Source organism: Daucus carota, chromosome 6 (assembly GCF_001625215.2).
Source record: "Daucus carota subsp. sativus chromosome 6, DH1 v3.0, whole genome shotgun sequence".
Lineage (NCBI taxonomy): Eukaryota > Viridiplantae > Streptophyta > Magnoliopsida > Apiales > Apiaceae > Daucus > Daucus carota.
The window spans coordinates 14,940,688-14,957,449 of NC_030386.2; the positions used below are offsets into that span (position 1 = coordinate 14,940,688).

The window sequence follows — 16,762 nt, forward strand, 5'->3', positions numbered from 1 at the left end:
CTGGGATATCTTGAATATCCAAATAATCTAATCACACGTAAATTAATACTTCTTCCGTCCCAAAAGATTGACATTCTGACTTTTTCACGCATTTTAATATTTTAATATGCGCGGAAAAAGTACTTGTACGCATTTTAAATCTTTTTGTTTTGTTCTAAAATTATGGTTACTTTCATTTAAAATAAGAAAATTGAAAAATATTATTTAGGATGAAAGTCCTAAATAACCAATATTTGTAAGAGTATGTCCAAAATACCCGCGCGCCATAACAGTATCCAAAATAACCAGAAAGTTACGCATACTGGTGATGCATATAGGGAGATGCGCATTTTTGTCTTGCGTGTTATTACTTGTTTGTTTTTCCTAAACTGATTTTATAATATACGCATGTGATATATGCGTAGGTTCCCTAGAATGCGCATAACCAGCATGCGCAAGTCACCCAGTTATCAACACACATGATTGTGTTTGTGCATAACTAGTCTGGTGAAGCACTCGCCTACCCAATCTTTTTACAAACAGCATGAACGTCAAAGTTTGTCCTTCAAATTTATTAACTTAGATATTTATATTTCCGAGTTTTGCACTAGATCCACTACTCCAACTTCTTCAACTGCGTGCAATTTCTTTTTGTTTGTGTAACAATTTCGACGTGGACTTAGAGAAAAGCAAGGAAAATGATCAAGACAGCTGTTAACATCTCTTTTGCGTGTGGTTAAACTCACACCAAATTTGTAAGGGGAAAACAACTTTTGTTCAATCTTCAATTATAATATTACATGCGCATATTTAGATTGCGAGGTGCTGTGGATAAAATGGGCAGTTGTACGGAGAATCCGTATTTTGAACATATAGTTATTAAAATTCAGTTATTTTGGGCATTTTCTCTATTATTTATAAGTATCTCTACCGAACACATTGAGATGCGTGTAAAAAGAAGTGGTTCATTCTTTTTGTGACAGAAGGAGCAATAAATATTTATTATATAATTTTTAATTTATTTATATATATATATATTCACCTATATTATATTATTTTTTTATAAAAAAATTTATTCATTATCAACTATGATATATGTATTATAACTTTATTCGATTATATACTTGAATTATTTCATAAATAAAAGTTGTTCATTGTAATCATAAATTTTCATGTTATTAAAATATTTTGTATTAAATATAGAAGTAGTTCATTAAAGTTCATTATGACTTTGTGGGTGTTAAGTATTAAGGATGTGTTCACTTGGATAGAATAGTATAAAGGGGGAATGGAATGAAAATTGACATAGAAGTTTTATGAAGAAAGAAGAAAGTATGAGATATAGTAACTAAATGTGAATATGAATGTGTTTAAATTTCTCGTGATAAAGATCGTAATGAAACATGATTTAGAAATGAAATGAGCATTTCTTCCAAAATATATGAGTTATAATTCTAGTTAAAACAGTAGTAATGGAATGATTGAGAGAATGAAGATTATAGACATTTTCTTTAACCAACACCATGTTAAAGTACCAAATTCATTTCATTCTCTTTTTATTTCATTCCATCGAAGTGAGCACAACCTAAGTGTTGGCATGCTCTTAAATTTGCCGCAGATAATCTTTTCTAATTTGAATACGGACGTTATTAAAATCTATTGAAATTTTGACATTTAATTAATCATGAATGTATAATCGTCCAATTCTGTAATAAAACATTTAATACAATTTTTGATAATTTTAGTTAATTTTCATTTTAGAATATATATTATTTGTCATCAAAAAATGTATATATCTTTCATTATATTATAATATCAAAAACACTACTAAGAAATTTTATAGTTATATTTTATAAAAGTAGATAAGCAGAATAGAGATAGATAAATGAATTGAACAATGGAATCTTTTATAGTTATATTTTAGCTAGAGGTATAATTTATAGTTCACACCTATTTTTCAATATCAAAATATAGAGTTAAATATCAAAGTGGTCACTGATATTATCAAATTTGTTTCCTATTTATATTTAATTAAAACAAAAAATAATAATTATAAAATAAAAAATAAATAGTAAATAAACTTTATAAAATCTAAATATATTATCGTAAATCATAAATAATAAAAGGCATAACCTTTTACATGGTTGTGGTAATATTCAAAAATAATGTGTCAAACTCTAGAAATCGTTGTACGACTAGTATACAGCGTTTTTTTTTTTTTTGACGAAAGTATACAGCGTTTTTAAAACCCTTACACGTGTGCAGCTTTTTGAGATCTGAAAACTCTACTAAAATCTCATCTTTTCACTACTAGAAAAAGTGGATTTAACATCGCCGATTTAACATCGGTTGTAAAAACCGCCGATGTTAAAGGCTTTTCTAATATCAATTATTAAAAAATCGATGTAAAAGAGGAATTTGGACATTGGTTGTTAAAATAACCGATATCTTAAATACAATTTAAAAATGAAAAAACACGTGGGTTTGTTTCCCCCTTTTATCAGACAACAAAACATCCGCTTTTTGTACTTAACAAAAAAAACGTCCAAATTGATTTTCTTTTATTCCTCCTATCTTCAGACAGCAGCCTCTCCCTCTCTCTCCGCTCTCGCGATTCTCTCGCCCTCTCTCCCCGCTCCCCGTCTCTCACTCTCTCGCCGTCTCTCATTCTCACAACCTCTCCCAAACCTTAACTCTCTCTCAACATCTCACAAACCTCTCCCTCTCTCCCCGCTGTCAACTCTCTCAACTCTCTCGCTGTCCAACTTGGATTCAAATTTGGAGCTTCAATTGAAGACCATCTTGAAGACTCATCTTGGAGTAGCTTCAATTGAAGACTCTTGCTGAAGAAATTAGGGTTTGCAGCTTCGTTCGTAACTCAGTTTACATTTTGGAGTTAATTAGGGTTTTGAATCAAATTTGGGGATTTCATCTACAACCTCGTTTCTCAGTTGCTTGAAGGTATATATCCTCTTTTCTCACTTTTATAGTGGTACATGGGATTAAATGAAATCGATGTAATAAACAACTTTTACATCAGTTCAAGGAAGGAAACCGATGTAATAAACCTATTTTACATCACTTTCTTCAAAAACACGATGTAAATAACGTAATTCACTTCATTTCTTTATAAATATTCGATGTCATTATCTTCATAAATCCTACACGGTATGTGTTTAACATGTTCTACTAGTCAAAATATATAGAATTCTTAAAAGAAATGATGCAATAACTGTAAAAAAGTAAAGGAAATACATCGTTTTTCTATTAAAAAATAATGTCTAATAGTATGTAAGACATCGGTTTAAAACCGATGTCTAAAGTGTGGACCTTTTACATCGACGACATACACATCGCCCTGTTTTTTTTCAGACATCGGTTTTTAGCCGATGTCTATTACTCCCTCCGTCTCTAAATACTTTTCCTGTTTGTACTTTTCACGTTTGCCAACACACATTTTTAATCGTTAATATCTTTCATTTCGTAGTAGCATTAAAAATAAAAACTTCACTGTATTAAAGTACTCGTGAATACGAATCTAACAAGATCACTCATGACTATATTTAGTAGGTGTTTGGCGGGGCTTAAAAGCCCCGCTTCTGGACTTTTAAGTTATAAACACTTATTCGTACCGTTTGTGTAAAAAGTCGAGAAGCACTTATAAAAAGCTACGATTCCTAGCTTTTGTTTCACGACTTCTACTTTTTTCCCAAACACTTTAATCACTTATAAGTTATAACTAACTTCTAACTTCTACTTCACTTTTTTATTTTAAGCAAGAAACACTTATTTTAAGCTCGCCCAAACGGCCCCATAGTTTTATAGATTAGATGTAAATTAGTAATTTGTCTCATGTTATGAACAGTACCGACATCCCAAATAGGAAAGAATAAAGAGACGGAGGGAGTAGCTTATTTCTAGTAGTGTTTTGGATCTTGTGTTTTCGGTTTGGTTTGTGATACAAATGTATGACGGCAATTGACGTCACACCCGCCAAGATCTCTCGGGAGTTTTCACCGTCGTGTTAGACTCAAGAAGAAGCTTTGCCTTTGATTAGGGCTTATCGTGAAAGATGGTACGTGCTTGGCCTCCGCATCGCTGATTGGGACTCTGTCGCTGACGCCGTCATCCAACGCTGCCCCGATGCGTCTCCGACAAAGACGTCGACGCAGTGCCGCCACAAGATGTAGAAGTTTAGAAAACTTTATCTGGCGGAGAAATAGCGGTCTCAATCATATCAGGTTGGTTCTTTTATCGTGGTTTTACGCTTGTTCTGGATTTTCTGGACTTACAGCGCTGAAAAAACGTTGTACAACGATTTCTAAGCGTTGTTCGCGTAAAAAAATTTACACGTACAACGTTTAAAAATCATTGTATGTTTTTAAATCCGAGCCGTTCACAGATGAGTCTATGACTGGCAGCTTGTGTGTTGAATAAGGCTCCCCAGCATATGAGTGCTGAGGACCTGGACCCATTATAAATAATGAACATTAAAATATGTTTAATATATAATATTATAAAAATGTTATGTAAATCAAAAAAATATCAATATAAGTCCATTTTTTCACGATAATAAGGGTCAAATTTGTCGAATATGTTAATAATTTTATACCAATACATTCTCAAAATATATAACTTAACTCTCATAAATAACTTGTTTACATTAGCCAAACGGCTCCATACTCGCAAAACATATGATACTGCACCTTAGAAAAACATCCATGTACACATTACAATCTTGTATATTGTGATCAATTCACAAAAATCTTAGTATCTCGCGGTGTATATATATAACAACCACAAGCTGTGGCTTTTCTTTATTGATAGTATGATTAGATATCGGCGAACATCATTCTTGATATATATCGCTGATAACTAACCAGAAATAATAATGTATTAATGTTGGCGGGATCTTAATCAAGCGTAGTCGCAGAGACCATATATGCAATAACCCCCAGGGGAACATTTATTGTTGCATTCTCCGCAGTGCCTTTTATCGTACGTAGTGTCCACACATTCTCCTCTGCAACACGTGTCCGTGTACTTGCACTTGTTCTTGCAGGCTCCGCAGTTCTTGTTGTCAGTTGATAGGTCCAGGCACTTGTTGTTGCAGCAAGTGGAGTTTGTTCCTTGGTAGTTACACACTTCATTGTCTTTGTGGCAGTGATCAGCGGCTCTCGGGTTTCGCTCCTCAGCGAGAAAACGGTTCACTCTTTTAAACGGCATTACAAGAACCTCATCAGCAGCAGTATTGTCGTGGAGGCTGCTGCTTTCGTCGAAGCTGAGATGCTTCATGGTGAGGAGAACCGTGAGTGCCATAGTCATAGTTGTCACGAAGACGATAACTCGGATAGTCGTGGCCGCCATTATTAATAAAAGAATTCGAATTGCTAGTAGGTATGTTGTGAATATGTGATGGTTTACTTTTGGGAGCTGGTAGAGAATGAGATGTAAGAGTGGGGGTTTTATAAGGTGATCTAGGGGGAGGAGTTGACGCTGAAATTGCGGTGAAAGGCGTGTGGAGAGGCTCTTTGGATGCATGTGCTGTTAAGGGTGTGTTGTAATTTTACTACTCCTAACTGCAATGTTTAAGGTATTTTATGAAGTTTCTTGTGTTTGTTAGTAATATAATTGTGGTCCTTGATTATGCGACGGGGTGAAGCAAAGGGAGAGGCCAGGGAATGAAGAAACCGCCTGCACATTAATGCATCATATGTAAGTTGATTATTCCTGAAGCTGATTTGATACACGTCAATTCCATGCTAAGTAATGCATATGTATGTGGACATGCTGGAATGGAATTACATTTGTTAGAGCAACTCCAAGAGATGCCCTATATCATGTCCTGAGTTATAATTTAGGGCAATTAACGATGAAAAAACTTGATCCAACAATGTCCGACAACTCTTATTTTTGGGCACACTTATTCAATATTTTATTATAAATTCTAATCAACACTCTCTTTAGTAAAATATGTCCTAAATTACTAGGACATGCATATTTTATATTATATTATGAAAAATATGTCCTCAATCCGTATCCCTTGCAAAAATTCTTATTTAGATAATATTTGAATTATGTGTTCTTTATTTTTTTTCTTACGTAGTTTAAATTGAATAAAAATACTTATATACATATATTTCAAATCAATGAAACAAAATTACTAAAAACATACTTTTAAAATTATATAGAACAAAATCAATTTTTTTAGACACAGGAGGTTAGTGAGACAGAAAATGATGAAAGTACCTTACCTAAAATTTGGCACTGACAAAGTATTCTTTTGACAATTTCAAAGTCAATTCAGTTATAATAGGAGTACAAATTGCATTTTAGGGCAATATACTACTCCCTCCATTCCAAAATAATAGTCACTTTGACTTTGTACACGTAGTTTGAGAGGTAAAAAAAAATGTATTTCTACTTGTTATTTTCCAAAATTTCTTTTTCTGAATAAAAATAGAGATGTTAACTTTTTATTCAGAAAAAAGAAATTTCAAAAATAATGTGTAGAAGTATATTTTTTTAAACCCCAAAATACGTGCAGAAAGTCAAAGCGACTATTATTTTAAAATCGAGGGAGTACTATGTATAGACTATTGTGCAATATATTAACCTCTTAGCTTCCCTAGCTAATGGCGATATGAATAGAAGAATCCTGACATTCTAGTATTCTACCTAGCATTAGAACCATGTGATCCGGCAAATTTTCACACGACACGAAAACGACACGAAAATTTAGTGTTTGTGTTTGCATTTTGAGTACACGACACGAAAAGGTACACGACACGAAAGACACGACTGAGATGTCGTGTCGGTTTTGTGTTTATTCTTCGGGTACACGACACGACACGAGGTACACGAAATAAATATAATTTAATAGTTAAATATTAATATTTAATTATAAATATGTATATTTATAATAAATATATGTATATTTTCTTTTAAAACAATACATAGTTTATAATATTGTAAGTGTAAATGATTTAAATATATATATTTCATACTATTTTGTAAATTTTTTGCCTAGAAATTTAATATCTACATTAATTTATATATTTATATATATTTAAATTCGATTTTACACAAAACACGACACGAGAATGACACGAAAACGGAGGTACACGACACGAAAATACACAAACGCTAAACGGTTCGATTTTGTGTTTAGCCTTTGAGTACACGACACGAAAAGATACACGACACGAAAGTACACGATCTGCATGAATTGCCAGGTCTATGTCAAAGGGATGAGCGGACAATATTTTCTTTCTCTTTTTTTGCCAATCATCAATTAATTTAAATGACCACCTTCACATTAAAGATAAACGGGATATACGAAACGTGATTTATGATATTTGAGAAAATATAATAAATTTTGAATTAAATAGTCAGGAGTATAAAAAAAAATTATACTAAAACACTACACCATATTTCATCTATTGCAACAGTAAAAATCAATAATGTTACAAAAAATGTTGTCATAGGCAAAAATATAGCTACCCTTTTATAATATTTTTCAAAAATGTTATCTAAAACTAAAAAGTGTTGCATGCCTAATAATTTTTACAGAGATTTAAAAATTTTGATACCAATTTTAACACTTTTGTCAAACGTTACAATAGTTTGTCACATTTTTGTCAAATTGAACAAAAAGAAAAGAATAGGAGGACTTCTTTATTTTTGTTGGCGGGCACAAACTGAAACCCCCAAAATTGAACCCCAAAAAAAAACCCCAAACAAAATCCTCTATGCTCTCCACTCTCACGCTAATGTCACTCTCCTCTCCTCTCTCACGTTGCAAATCCTCAATATCAATCAAGGTAGAAATTTGTATCTTTTTCCTAATTGATGTCTTAATATTTCGATTAAGACTTTGTGTTCTTATTTTGTGATGTTTAGAGCTTAACTTTTTTATGGTTGTATTTTGTTTTGTGTTCTTATTCCCATGTGTTCTTATTTTATAATTTTGTGTTCTTTTTTAAGTTATTCCTCCGTTTCAAATCAATTCGCAGCCACATATATATACATGCACAATGATGGATATAAGATTTTACAATAATGTGTCATAATAAAACGAATAACTTATTTGAAATATACACGAGAAGAAAACTGATTCATTAACAATAGAAAGAGTTTGAAGAGTTATGCTGATTTTGGAAGCTTATGAAGCTGAGAGTAGAGCCGGTCATTCGGGCGGGCCGGGGCGGTTCGGGCCGGTTCAGGCGGTTTCCGAACCGTCGCCGGTGAAACCGTAACCGGCACGTCAAGACTGGCGGTCCGGTCCGTGCCGGGCCGGGTTGGAGAAAACCAAATTCGGAACCGTGTTATACGGTTTACACGGGTTATACGGTTCTACGGTTCGGGCCGGTTAAAGCGGGTTCACGGTTCGCGGTTCAGAATTCGTCGGTTCACTTGCATAACTTTGACAGTTCATCTTCATGACTTTATCTGGCACTCTGGCAGTACTTGTGTGATGTGTCCATTGTGTATTTGTGTGTCTTGTCTCATAGTGTGCGTGCGTTTGTTTGTTTTTTTGTTTTTAGTTTAGTTTTGTTTACAACGGGCTTGGCGGTTTGGCGGGTTACCGCGGGCTGTCACGGTTCAAGTGTTGCAGTACAATTAATTAAAGGGGAGAGTGCATTCCTTTTTTTTCTGAGCATCCTTTAAAGCATTTAAACAAAACTAATCAATTGATTTATAATTTCAAAATTTATTAAAGATTTTTTCATAAATTGAGAATTTTTAATCAAATTAGAGTGTAATAAATAAATTGATCAAAATTTTTTAAAAAATTAATCAAAAGCTAATCACATTTTCAAAAAGAATTTAAATAAATTAAAATTTTAATATAATCAATATATTGATCATTTTTTAAAAAAAATTAATCACATATTTTTTAATAAATCATGAATTTTTAGTATTACTCATGTGCCAAGTTCAGTGGTCTTTCATGAAATTGCTGACTTGTCTTTTATATTATGAAAACAGTCTTTATGCAAACTAGGATTATTTGACATGAAAATGCAAATGGATAGGCGATAGCTATAAACTTCAAAATGCATCAGTTCCACGGCTGGCGGCTGCGCGGTTCAACACGGGCCTGCGCGGTTTTGGCGTGCCGATTCGTGCGGTTTGCGAATAGAACATACAGGAACCGTAACCGGCTCGTCAGCAACTACGGTTCGTGCCGGTTCGTGCCGGTTCGAAGCCGGCACGTTAAAATACGGGTAAAAACGGTTCGGGCCGGTTCGGACCGAGCCAAACCACCCGAATGGCCGGGTCTAGCTGAGAGTGGACAATGAGACGCATAGATGGAGTAAGAAACAGATAACTATATACAATGCACAATTGAAACAGATAACTATTCAATATTCATATATTGATAATTTGTAATATGTTATAAATTATAATATTATAATATTAAAGTATAATACAACCATCTCTTGTGCTCTTATAAGAAAGTAGCACGCACTCTTTTTTCTCTCTACTTTTATTATATTTTGATGATGAAAGAAAATTTTAATAATAAAATAGTAGATATATAGTAAAGATAACACACATTTTTAAAGTTGAAATTAGTTAAATATTTTCTATATTATCAGGAAATACTAATTTTTTCAAAAATGCTATGTACTTAAATAATATTTTCAAATTTGTTCGTCAAATCTGGTTGGCAAGTATAATTGATTCAGTTCACAATAACAATAACAGGAACCTGTATTCACATCAATCATCCGATTAAAATTAAACATATTGTTTGATACGTCATTTGAAAAAAAATTAGGAATGAATTTTGGGATATTTATCACTATTTTTTTAATATTATATTTAAAGTGAAAGTACAATTTTTGGACTTGATCTTAGTTTTATATTCCCTCCGTTCTATTAAGATATAAGTACATGTTTACTATTTGTATGCATTTCGATGCTCTAATAAAATATAATTAAATAATATTTTTTTAAAATTTTAAAACATATTATAAAATTATAATTAAAACTTGTCAAAAAATAATAATAAAGTAGTTTTAAAAGAGAGCATGGAAGTCGGGTTTGTAAAAAGAAAGGGAAAATAGATTTTTTTGCCACCCAACTTATTATTTGTTTAGAAACCTACCACTGAATTATAATTTTTTTCTTTTTTGCCACTAATGTTAGGTTCGGATTTTTTTTTTGTCACTAACGCTAGGTTCGGATTTGATTATTACCACTGAACTATAATTTTTTTCTTTTTTGCCACTAATGTTAGGTTCAGATTTTTTTTTTGTCACTAACGCTAGGTTTGGATTTGATTATTAACACTATGTTATTCTATTTTTCCGACCATCTAAACGATATCTTTCGGAAATCTATTTTTCGGTAGTCTGCAATATAATGGTGATCTGTGTCTATATCTTTATATGTTGTACTCCATGTGTGTCCTAGGTAGTTTATCTTGGAGGACGAGAGTACGGATTTTTTTACTCAGAAAGAAAATCTCAAAATTAACTTATGGAACTATATTTATAAAAAGTGGGAACCTTAAAATACGTGACAAGTAGTGGTAAAGAACTATAAAATCAAGTGATACTATATTTTTGTGGAGTCCTAAAATAAATTATAAAACTAAATTTTTTACGTTCTTAAAATGCTTGTTAAACTCTCATATACTTCAAGGTAAACTAGCTAGGGGACATATAGATGACTGTATATAATGTTATAGACGCATATCATATCACCATAATATTGAAGATGTTTTTATAATGCAAAAAAAATAACATATTGTTAATAATCAAATCAAAACATAACGTTAGTGACAAAAAAAATCCAACGTTTTTTTAAGGAAAAAAAAACCAACATTAAATTTTATTAAGAAAAAATAAAATAAAATAATTTTTGAAATTTTTCGGAGTCTCAAAATGCGTGTCCAACTCTCGTCCTCCGACGTAAACTACCTAGGACACTACATATAAAGATATAGACACATATCAGATCGCCATTATATTGCAAACTAACATTATATTTTAATAATGCTAAAAAAATAACATAGTGTTAATAATCAAATCCGAACCTAACGTTAGTGACAAAAAAAAGTCCCAACCTAACATTAGTGACAAAAAAGAAAAAAATTATAGTTCAGGGGTATGTTTCTAAACAAATAATAAGTTGGGTGGTAAAAAAATCTATTTTCCCAAAAAGAAAATTCAATCCAATCCGTGCGTCTGCAAATTAGGGTTCGTGAAACGCTGGATCCGCACAAAAAAGCAATGGAAATGGAAGTAGTGGGACGGCACGCGCTGCTCTTCGACGACGACGCGATGGCGGCGTTTGTGAATTCAACCGACGCGCTGGTGGAATGGAATTCTATTCCCATCGATCGCTACGACGTTCGCCACCTCCTCTCCTCCCCTCCGCCTCCCAGACGCCGCAATTATCATCATCCTATTGAATCTATTGAATCGGAGCTCGATCTCGAACGTTATGCTGATCTCTCTTATCAGCAACAAGGTCAGCTAATATATATGCCTTGTCATCAATCTAATTCAATCCGTTCATTGTGCGTGTTGTGTATGTGCCTGGAGCAGTGAATAGCTTTAACGGTTTTATCAAGTATATGTTTCGTGTTTACGGTTGATATACTGCTTTTATCTGAAACTTGTTTCAACTGAAATATACGTTGAAGCTTTAATTGATGTCTAGGGAGTGAGTTAGTAGCTGGTGGTGGTTTGTAGTGAGAATATGAGAGCTTGATGGAGATATTTTGTAAATGATTAGGTAGAGTTAGTTAGTAAGTGTAAATGATTATGTAGAAGGCGAGAGTAGATTTGAATTGTTAGGAAGGGATCAAACAGGATATAAGTTATTCTCGAGAGTCACTGGACGTGAGCAGGGTTAGAACATCACTAAGAGTCTCCTTGTTTTGGTTTTGAAATTAAAATATATGGGTGAATGTGGAGTGCCTTCTGCCACTCCTTTTAGTTATATTCTATGATAATTTAACAGTCTCTCTCTCTCTCTCTCTCTCTCTCTCCCCCTCTCCCTCCCCCTCTCCCTAATTGAATAAAGGCACTTTTAATAGTAGGAGCCAAGTGAAGTAAGAGTTTCTAGGACTTGCTAATAGCCTAATACTATTTTGGAGTCCTGTGTAAGTAAATAAGTAAGAAGTTTATTAATAATGGTAATGGTTGCAATCTAACATCAAGCCCGGTTGTATGAAGTGGTTTTTTATTGGTTGACTTTTTTAAACTGACTTTGAATGTTCGGTTGTTTTTGCACCAGTTTAGCTCTGTTTCATGCTTAATATTCATCAAATTCTTCGTCATATGCAGAAGAGGAGGAGGATTTGAAAACAGTTAATGCTGGTGGATACAATGCAGTTGCATTTTCATATGGAAACGAGGAAGAGTCTGCTTTTCATAAGGATTCTGACTCTCGCTTGAAATCATCTGCATTTTGCCCACCATTCCCTGTCCCTGTGGACCTAGTCATAGTAAGTTTATCCTCTTCAATGTTCCATACATTATTCACCTCGTTTTGACCCGAGTATTATTGTGGTTCACTATCTGTACTTACCCTATATGGCCAAATGATATATGTCTAAGGTGCATATGTTATTCTAAGGCTTACAATGTCTAAGTTTTCAGATGCTCGGAGCAGGAGGCAGTTCATGTGACCTAAGGTAGCCAATCACAGGCACCTTGTTCAAGGGCATGCAGGTGGGATTAGGATTATTTAGTTTTTCATTACTTCGGTCAGGAAACACCACCATATCCACTCTGAGAGCTTATGGGATGACATCTATCTTCACGTAGTTTTGTTCTTTCGTCATTATGATTTTCTATATATATGTGAGAATTGCTGGGTGATATTGAATTAATAGTAGGATCTTTTGTTTCATCTTCTATGTTCGTGATTTGCACACATTTTAATCAGAATCTTTTTCTCTCTTGTCTTTTTAGCCTCCTACAGAGAAGTTGCATCAGATTATTGCAAGGACTGCTATATATGTCAGCAAACACGGAGCACAATCAGAAATCGTTCTGAGGGTGAAACAGGGAGATAACCCAACGTTTGGGTTTTTGATGCCCGACCATCATCTTCATTCCTACTTCAGGTATCTTGTTGATCATTCAGAACTTCTGCATTCTGAAGAAAAGCCTCAAAATGACAAGATATCTGGTACTGAACGTGGAGTTGGAGGTGGAGCGTTGTCTTTGCTGGGTTCTTTGTATGGGTTTGGGGATGATGATGATGCTGCAGTTGAGAATGCCTTAACCTCTGAAGAAAATGCCTCCAGTGGAGCTATCACTGCTCACATGTCTGAGAAAACAGCATCTGTAAAAAGTATTTCGATTGATGCACTTTCAAACCATCCAGTCAACTCTCAAGATGAAGTTCCAGCTAAGCCTAAAGATAAAGTCTTTGTGCTTAAAAGGAATTCCTTTACTAGTGGATCAAAAGCTGGAAGTGGTAGTGACAGAAGAAAAGAAGCCGACTCTGTTGTTTCACACTCTGCCACTACAAGCAGGTCACAGTCTTCCTTTGTGACACCTACATCAATGGTCGAGCCTCCATCTGAAATGAAGAAAATGATTGCCAAGATTGTTGAGTTTATCATGAAGAACGGGAAGCAATTTGAGGCAGTACTCATTGAACAGGACAGTGAACATGGTAGATTCCCATTTCTTTTGTCCTCGAACCAGTACTATCAATACTATCTAAAAATACTCGAAGAAGCTCAGAAGGTGTGTACTCTGCGATCTCTGTCTCGTAACATTTTTAATTGAACTATGTCGTATTTCTCTAAGCTAGTTTAAGTGTTCTTACAAATAGAGAAGAAACTATAAGCATAAGTTCATGATTGTTGGTTTAGGAATCTTTATACCTTGAGATGTGCATGGCTATACTATATATACAGGAAACTAATAAGATGTTTACAAGGTTAAATAGTGAACTTCTATAGGCATTGATATATGGATTATGTTTTGAAGTATTTTTTCTCTTGTTTTATGCAGTTTTGTCTTTGTAAAAGCATATTTTATGGTTTTTAATATACTAGCTTGATGATAACTGACTGCTTAAAAAATAATTGCAAAATTCTGAATTTCTGATTAATCAGAACCCATGTGGTTGAAACTAAAACTGAATTTGGTCTAGTTTTAGTCGTATGTTACTTTTCTTAGGGCCTTTTTGTTCCCTTGAAATATATTTTGATTGTTAAATTTATTCAATGTATCATTTTTCTTTTAGGACTTGTGGCAGACTGTTAAACTGGATATTTTCTGAATAGTATGTAGCCTTGAATACAGGAACTAATTATGTAATGATTTCTTCTGATTATTTAAATTTTATTTCCCATTTAAATTTATGGGGTTGATGACTTTATGTATATCTGAAAGCAGGCTCGGATGTTCTTCATTCTCAGAGGATAATTGCTTCAACCTGCATCAATATTGTTATGTCAAAATCACATTTGATTCTGAATGCTACATGCTTCTTTCTGTTTTAAAAAGTTGAAATGATGTTTTGTTCCTTCACAGCCAGATATTTGAAATCTGTCAAGTGAGTTTAATAACCATAAATTTGTTAGTTTTCAAGTTTGATCTTTTTTCCCATTCTTTTGCAGTCAAGAGTTTCTGGGAGGGCCTCAGTAAAAGAAAAAGATGGTTCAGGATTGCATGGGTCAAGTAAGAAGACTATAGTCCCCAAGGGAAGTGGTTCTTCCTTAGAATCTGCTGAATGTGAGATTCCATTTGATTTTGACAGAAAAGATAAGTTCAAGATGGTTATTGGAAAGTCGAAGAATGATGGTCTAGACCCTCCATCGAAGGCTGGTCAGCAACAATCAGAAGTCGGTGTAGATGCTGCTGCTGCTGCTGCTATTCTTCAGGCGGCAACAAAAGGCATTAGGACACCTAATTTGGATTTCCTCTCAAGATCTTCTCTGAACCGTAAAGACAACAACAGTGAGCATGTCTCTAGCTTGGGCAGTTCCCGTGCATCTCATCCTCAAAGTGTTGCTCAGAAATCTGACGAAAATGGAGCCAGGGCTCGTGAAGCAGCCGGCGAGGCTGAATCTCGTGAAGCAAACTTGACCAGAGAGCAGAAGCTGAAGGCTGAGAGATTGCGGCGCGCGAAAATGTTTGTTGCTATGATAAAAAGTGGCTCTGCCCCCCAGATTAAAACTGAATCGTCTCATGGTACATCATCAGAGCCCTGCAATTTAAGTGGTGTTGATGCTGAGGGTGATCGTGCAGCTAGAGAACGGGAAGGTAGCTCAGCCCCATTAGAGATTGGTGCTACAGAAAATATTGAATCAGCTGCAAATAAATTTTCCACTGATGAATATAATGAACGAAAAGCAAGGAGGAAGTATCGTTCAAACTCTAGCAAGCATGACGCTGCTAAAGATTATACTGATGACGAGGAAGACGAGGTGGAAGATGAAGTGGTATATAAGCACTCCAGAAATAAGCACCGCAAAGAAGAGAAAGATCATTCTGAAAAGTATCACAGACATTCCAGGAGGCATCACAGGTCCCGTAGGGCTTCACACGACGGAGATGAAAAAGACGAGGTAGAACATGATGATGAAAAGGATCACAAATATTCCAGAAAGCATCACAGGTCTTACAAGTCCTCAAATGATGAAGATGAAGAGGAGCATGAAGACAGGCGCTATAGGAAGAAACATCGGTCCCTTAGGTGTTCAAACGATGGAGACGAGGTAGAAGGGGATGACAAAAGGGATCATAAATATTCCAAGAAGCATCATCGGTCTTCCAAGTCCACAGATGATGACGATGAAGATGAATATGAAGATAGGCGCTCCAGGAAGAAACATCGCTCCCGTCATCATAGTAGACACCATAGTAGAGATAGTCACAGGCACAAACATAGGAGGCATACTTCTTCGAAGGACAGAGAAAGTCAGCGTCAAAATAGGCATAATATTACTTCTGGGGAAGAAAACGTGCTTTGTATTGGATCTGATGAGTTTAATGGGGAGGTACCTCAACCCGAAAGAGAAGATCTGGAAGAGGGTGAGATCAGTGCCAAAGTCTCAGATCAGTCTAGAGGTAGTGCTGGTGGGGCCCATAGAGAGCCTTCTGTTGACGTATCAAGTTCGTTTCAGGATCAGAAGAGTTCGTCTCAGCCATTGGAACCCACTGAAGTCTCCAATGACCTTAGAGCTAAAATTCGAGCAATGTTACTGGAAACTATGTAAGCATGATGACACTGCATTTTCGTGTAACCATATATCAATGTATGTGCTGAAAGGTGGAAATTTTTATTTTATTTTTTCATATAATTTAAAATAAAAATTTCTGCAACTCCTTGTGTATTTCTTAACCATGTTTCCGATTTGATATAGCTCTAGAGCTTGTGAGGGCTTTTTTATTTTTGCCATAGTCGACATTGCACTTTATCGGATTTTCCCACGGATACAGCTACTATATTAGCCTGCCTCTTCTGTGATTACAGTCTCTGTTAGAGTGGTGGCGTTCATTAGATGTAAAAACTTGCACACTGGTGCTTTCGATATTGTCATATCTACTTGCACATTGTGCTTGTTTTTAATATTGTCAATTTGTCATATTGCACTCCGCACAGGTGCATTGCCATTATTTTCACTTTATTGTTTTCTACTGACTGCAGATATTATATTGATCACCTTATTGCTGTTTATTGTTTTTGCTCATTTAGAAGTTCCTGAGCGGTGATGTTAGTGAGCAAACGTACATTCATTGTCCATACTCAGTAATTTTTTGGCGAGTTTTGAAAAATTGTAAACCGTAGCAAA

General features: G+C 34.6%; 2 protein-coding genes across 5 annotated transcripts; one reads left to right on the top strand and one right to left on the bottom strand.

Moving 5' to 3' along the window:
• Positions 1-4,598: 4,598 nt before the first annotated feature.
• Positions 4,599-5,432, bottom strand: LOC108227161 (stigma-specific STIG1-like protein 2). Its single transcript, XM_017402165.2, has one exon. It carries the CDS (start codon positions 5,344-5,346, stop codon positions 4,897-4,899), a length of 450 nt encoding a protein of 149 aa, XP_017257654.1. The 5' UTR covers positions 5,347-5,432; the 3' UTR covers positions 4,599-4,896.
• Positions 5,433-11,138: 5,706 nt separating this feature from the next.
• LOC108227158 (uncharacterized) lies at positions 11,139-16,370 on the top strand. 4 transcript variants are annotated; one of them, XM_017402156.2, is made up of 4 exons: positions 11,139-11,466; positions 12,288-12,448; positions 12,918-13,703; positions 14,585-16,370. In XM_017402156.2, the coding sequence occupies exons 1-4, from the start codon at positions 11,226-11,228 to the stop codon at positions 16,184-16,186; spliced, it is 2,790 nt and encodes a 929-aa protein (XP_017257645.1). In that variant the 5' UTR covers positions 11,139-11,225; the 3' UTR covers positions 16,187-16,370. The 4 variants fall into 4 exon arrangements, with proteins under 4 accessions (XP_017257645.1, XP_017257649.1, XP_017257646.1 ...); XM_017402160.2 differs by lacking the exon at positions 11,139-11,466 and adding an exon at positions 12,603-12,674 and having other exon boundaries at positions 12,379-12,448; XM_017402157.2 differs by lacking the exons at positions 11,139-11,466; positions 12,288-12,448 and adding an exon at positions 12,496-12,806.
• The last annotated feature ends 392 nt before the right edge of the window (positions 16,371-16,762 follow it).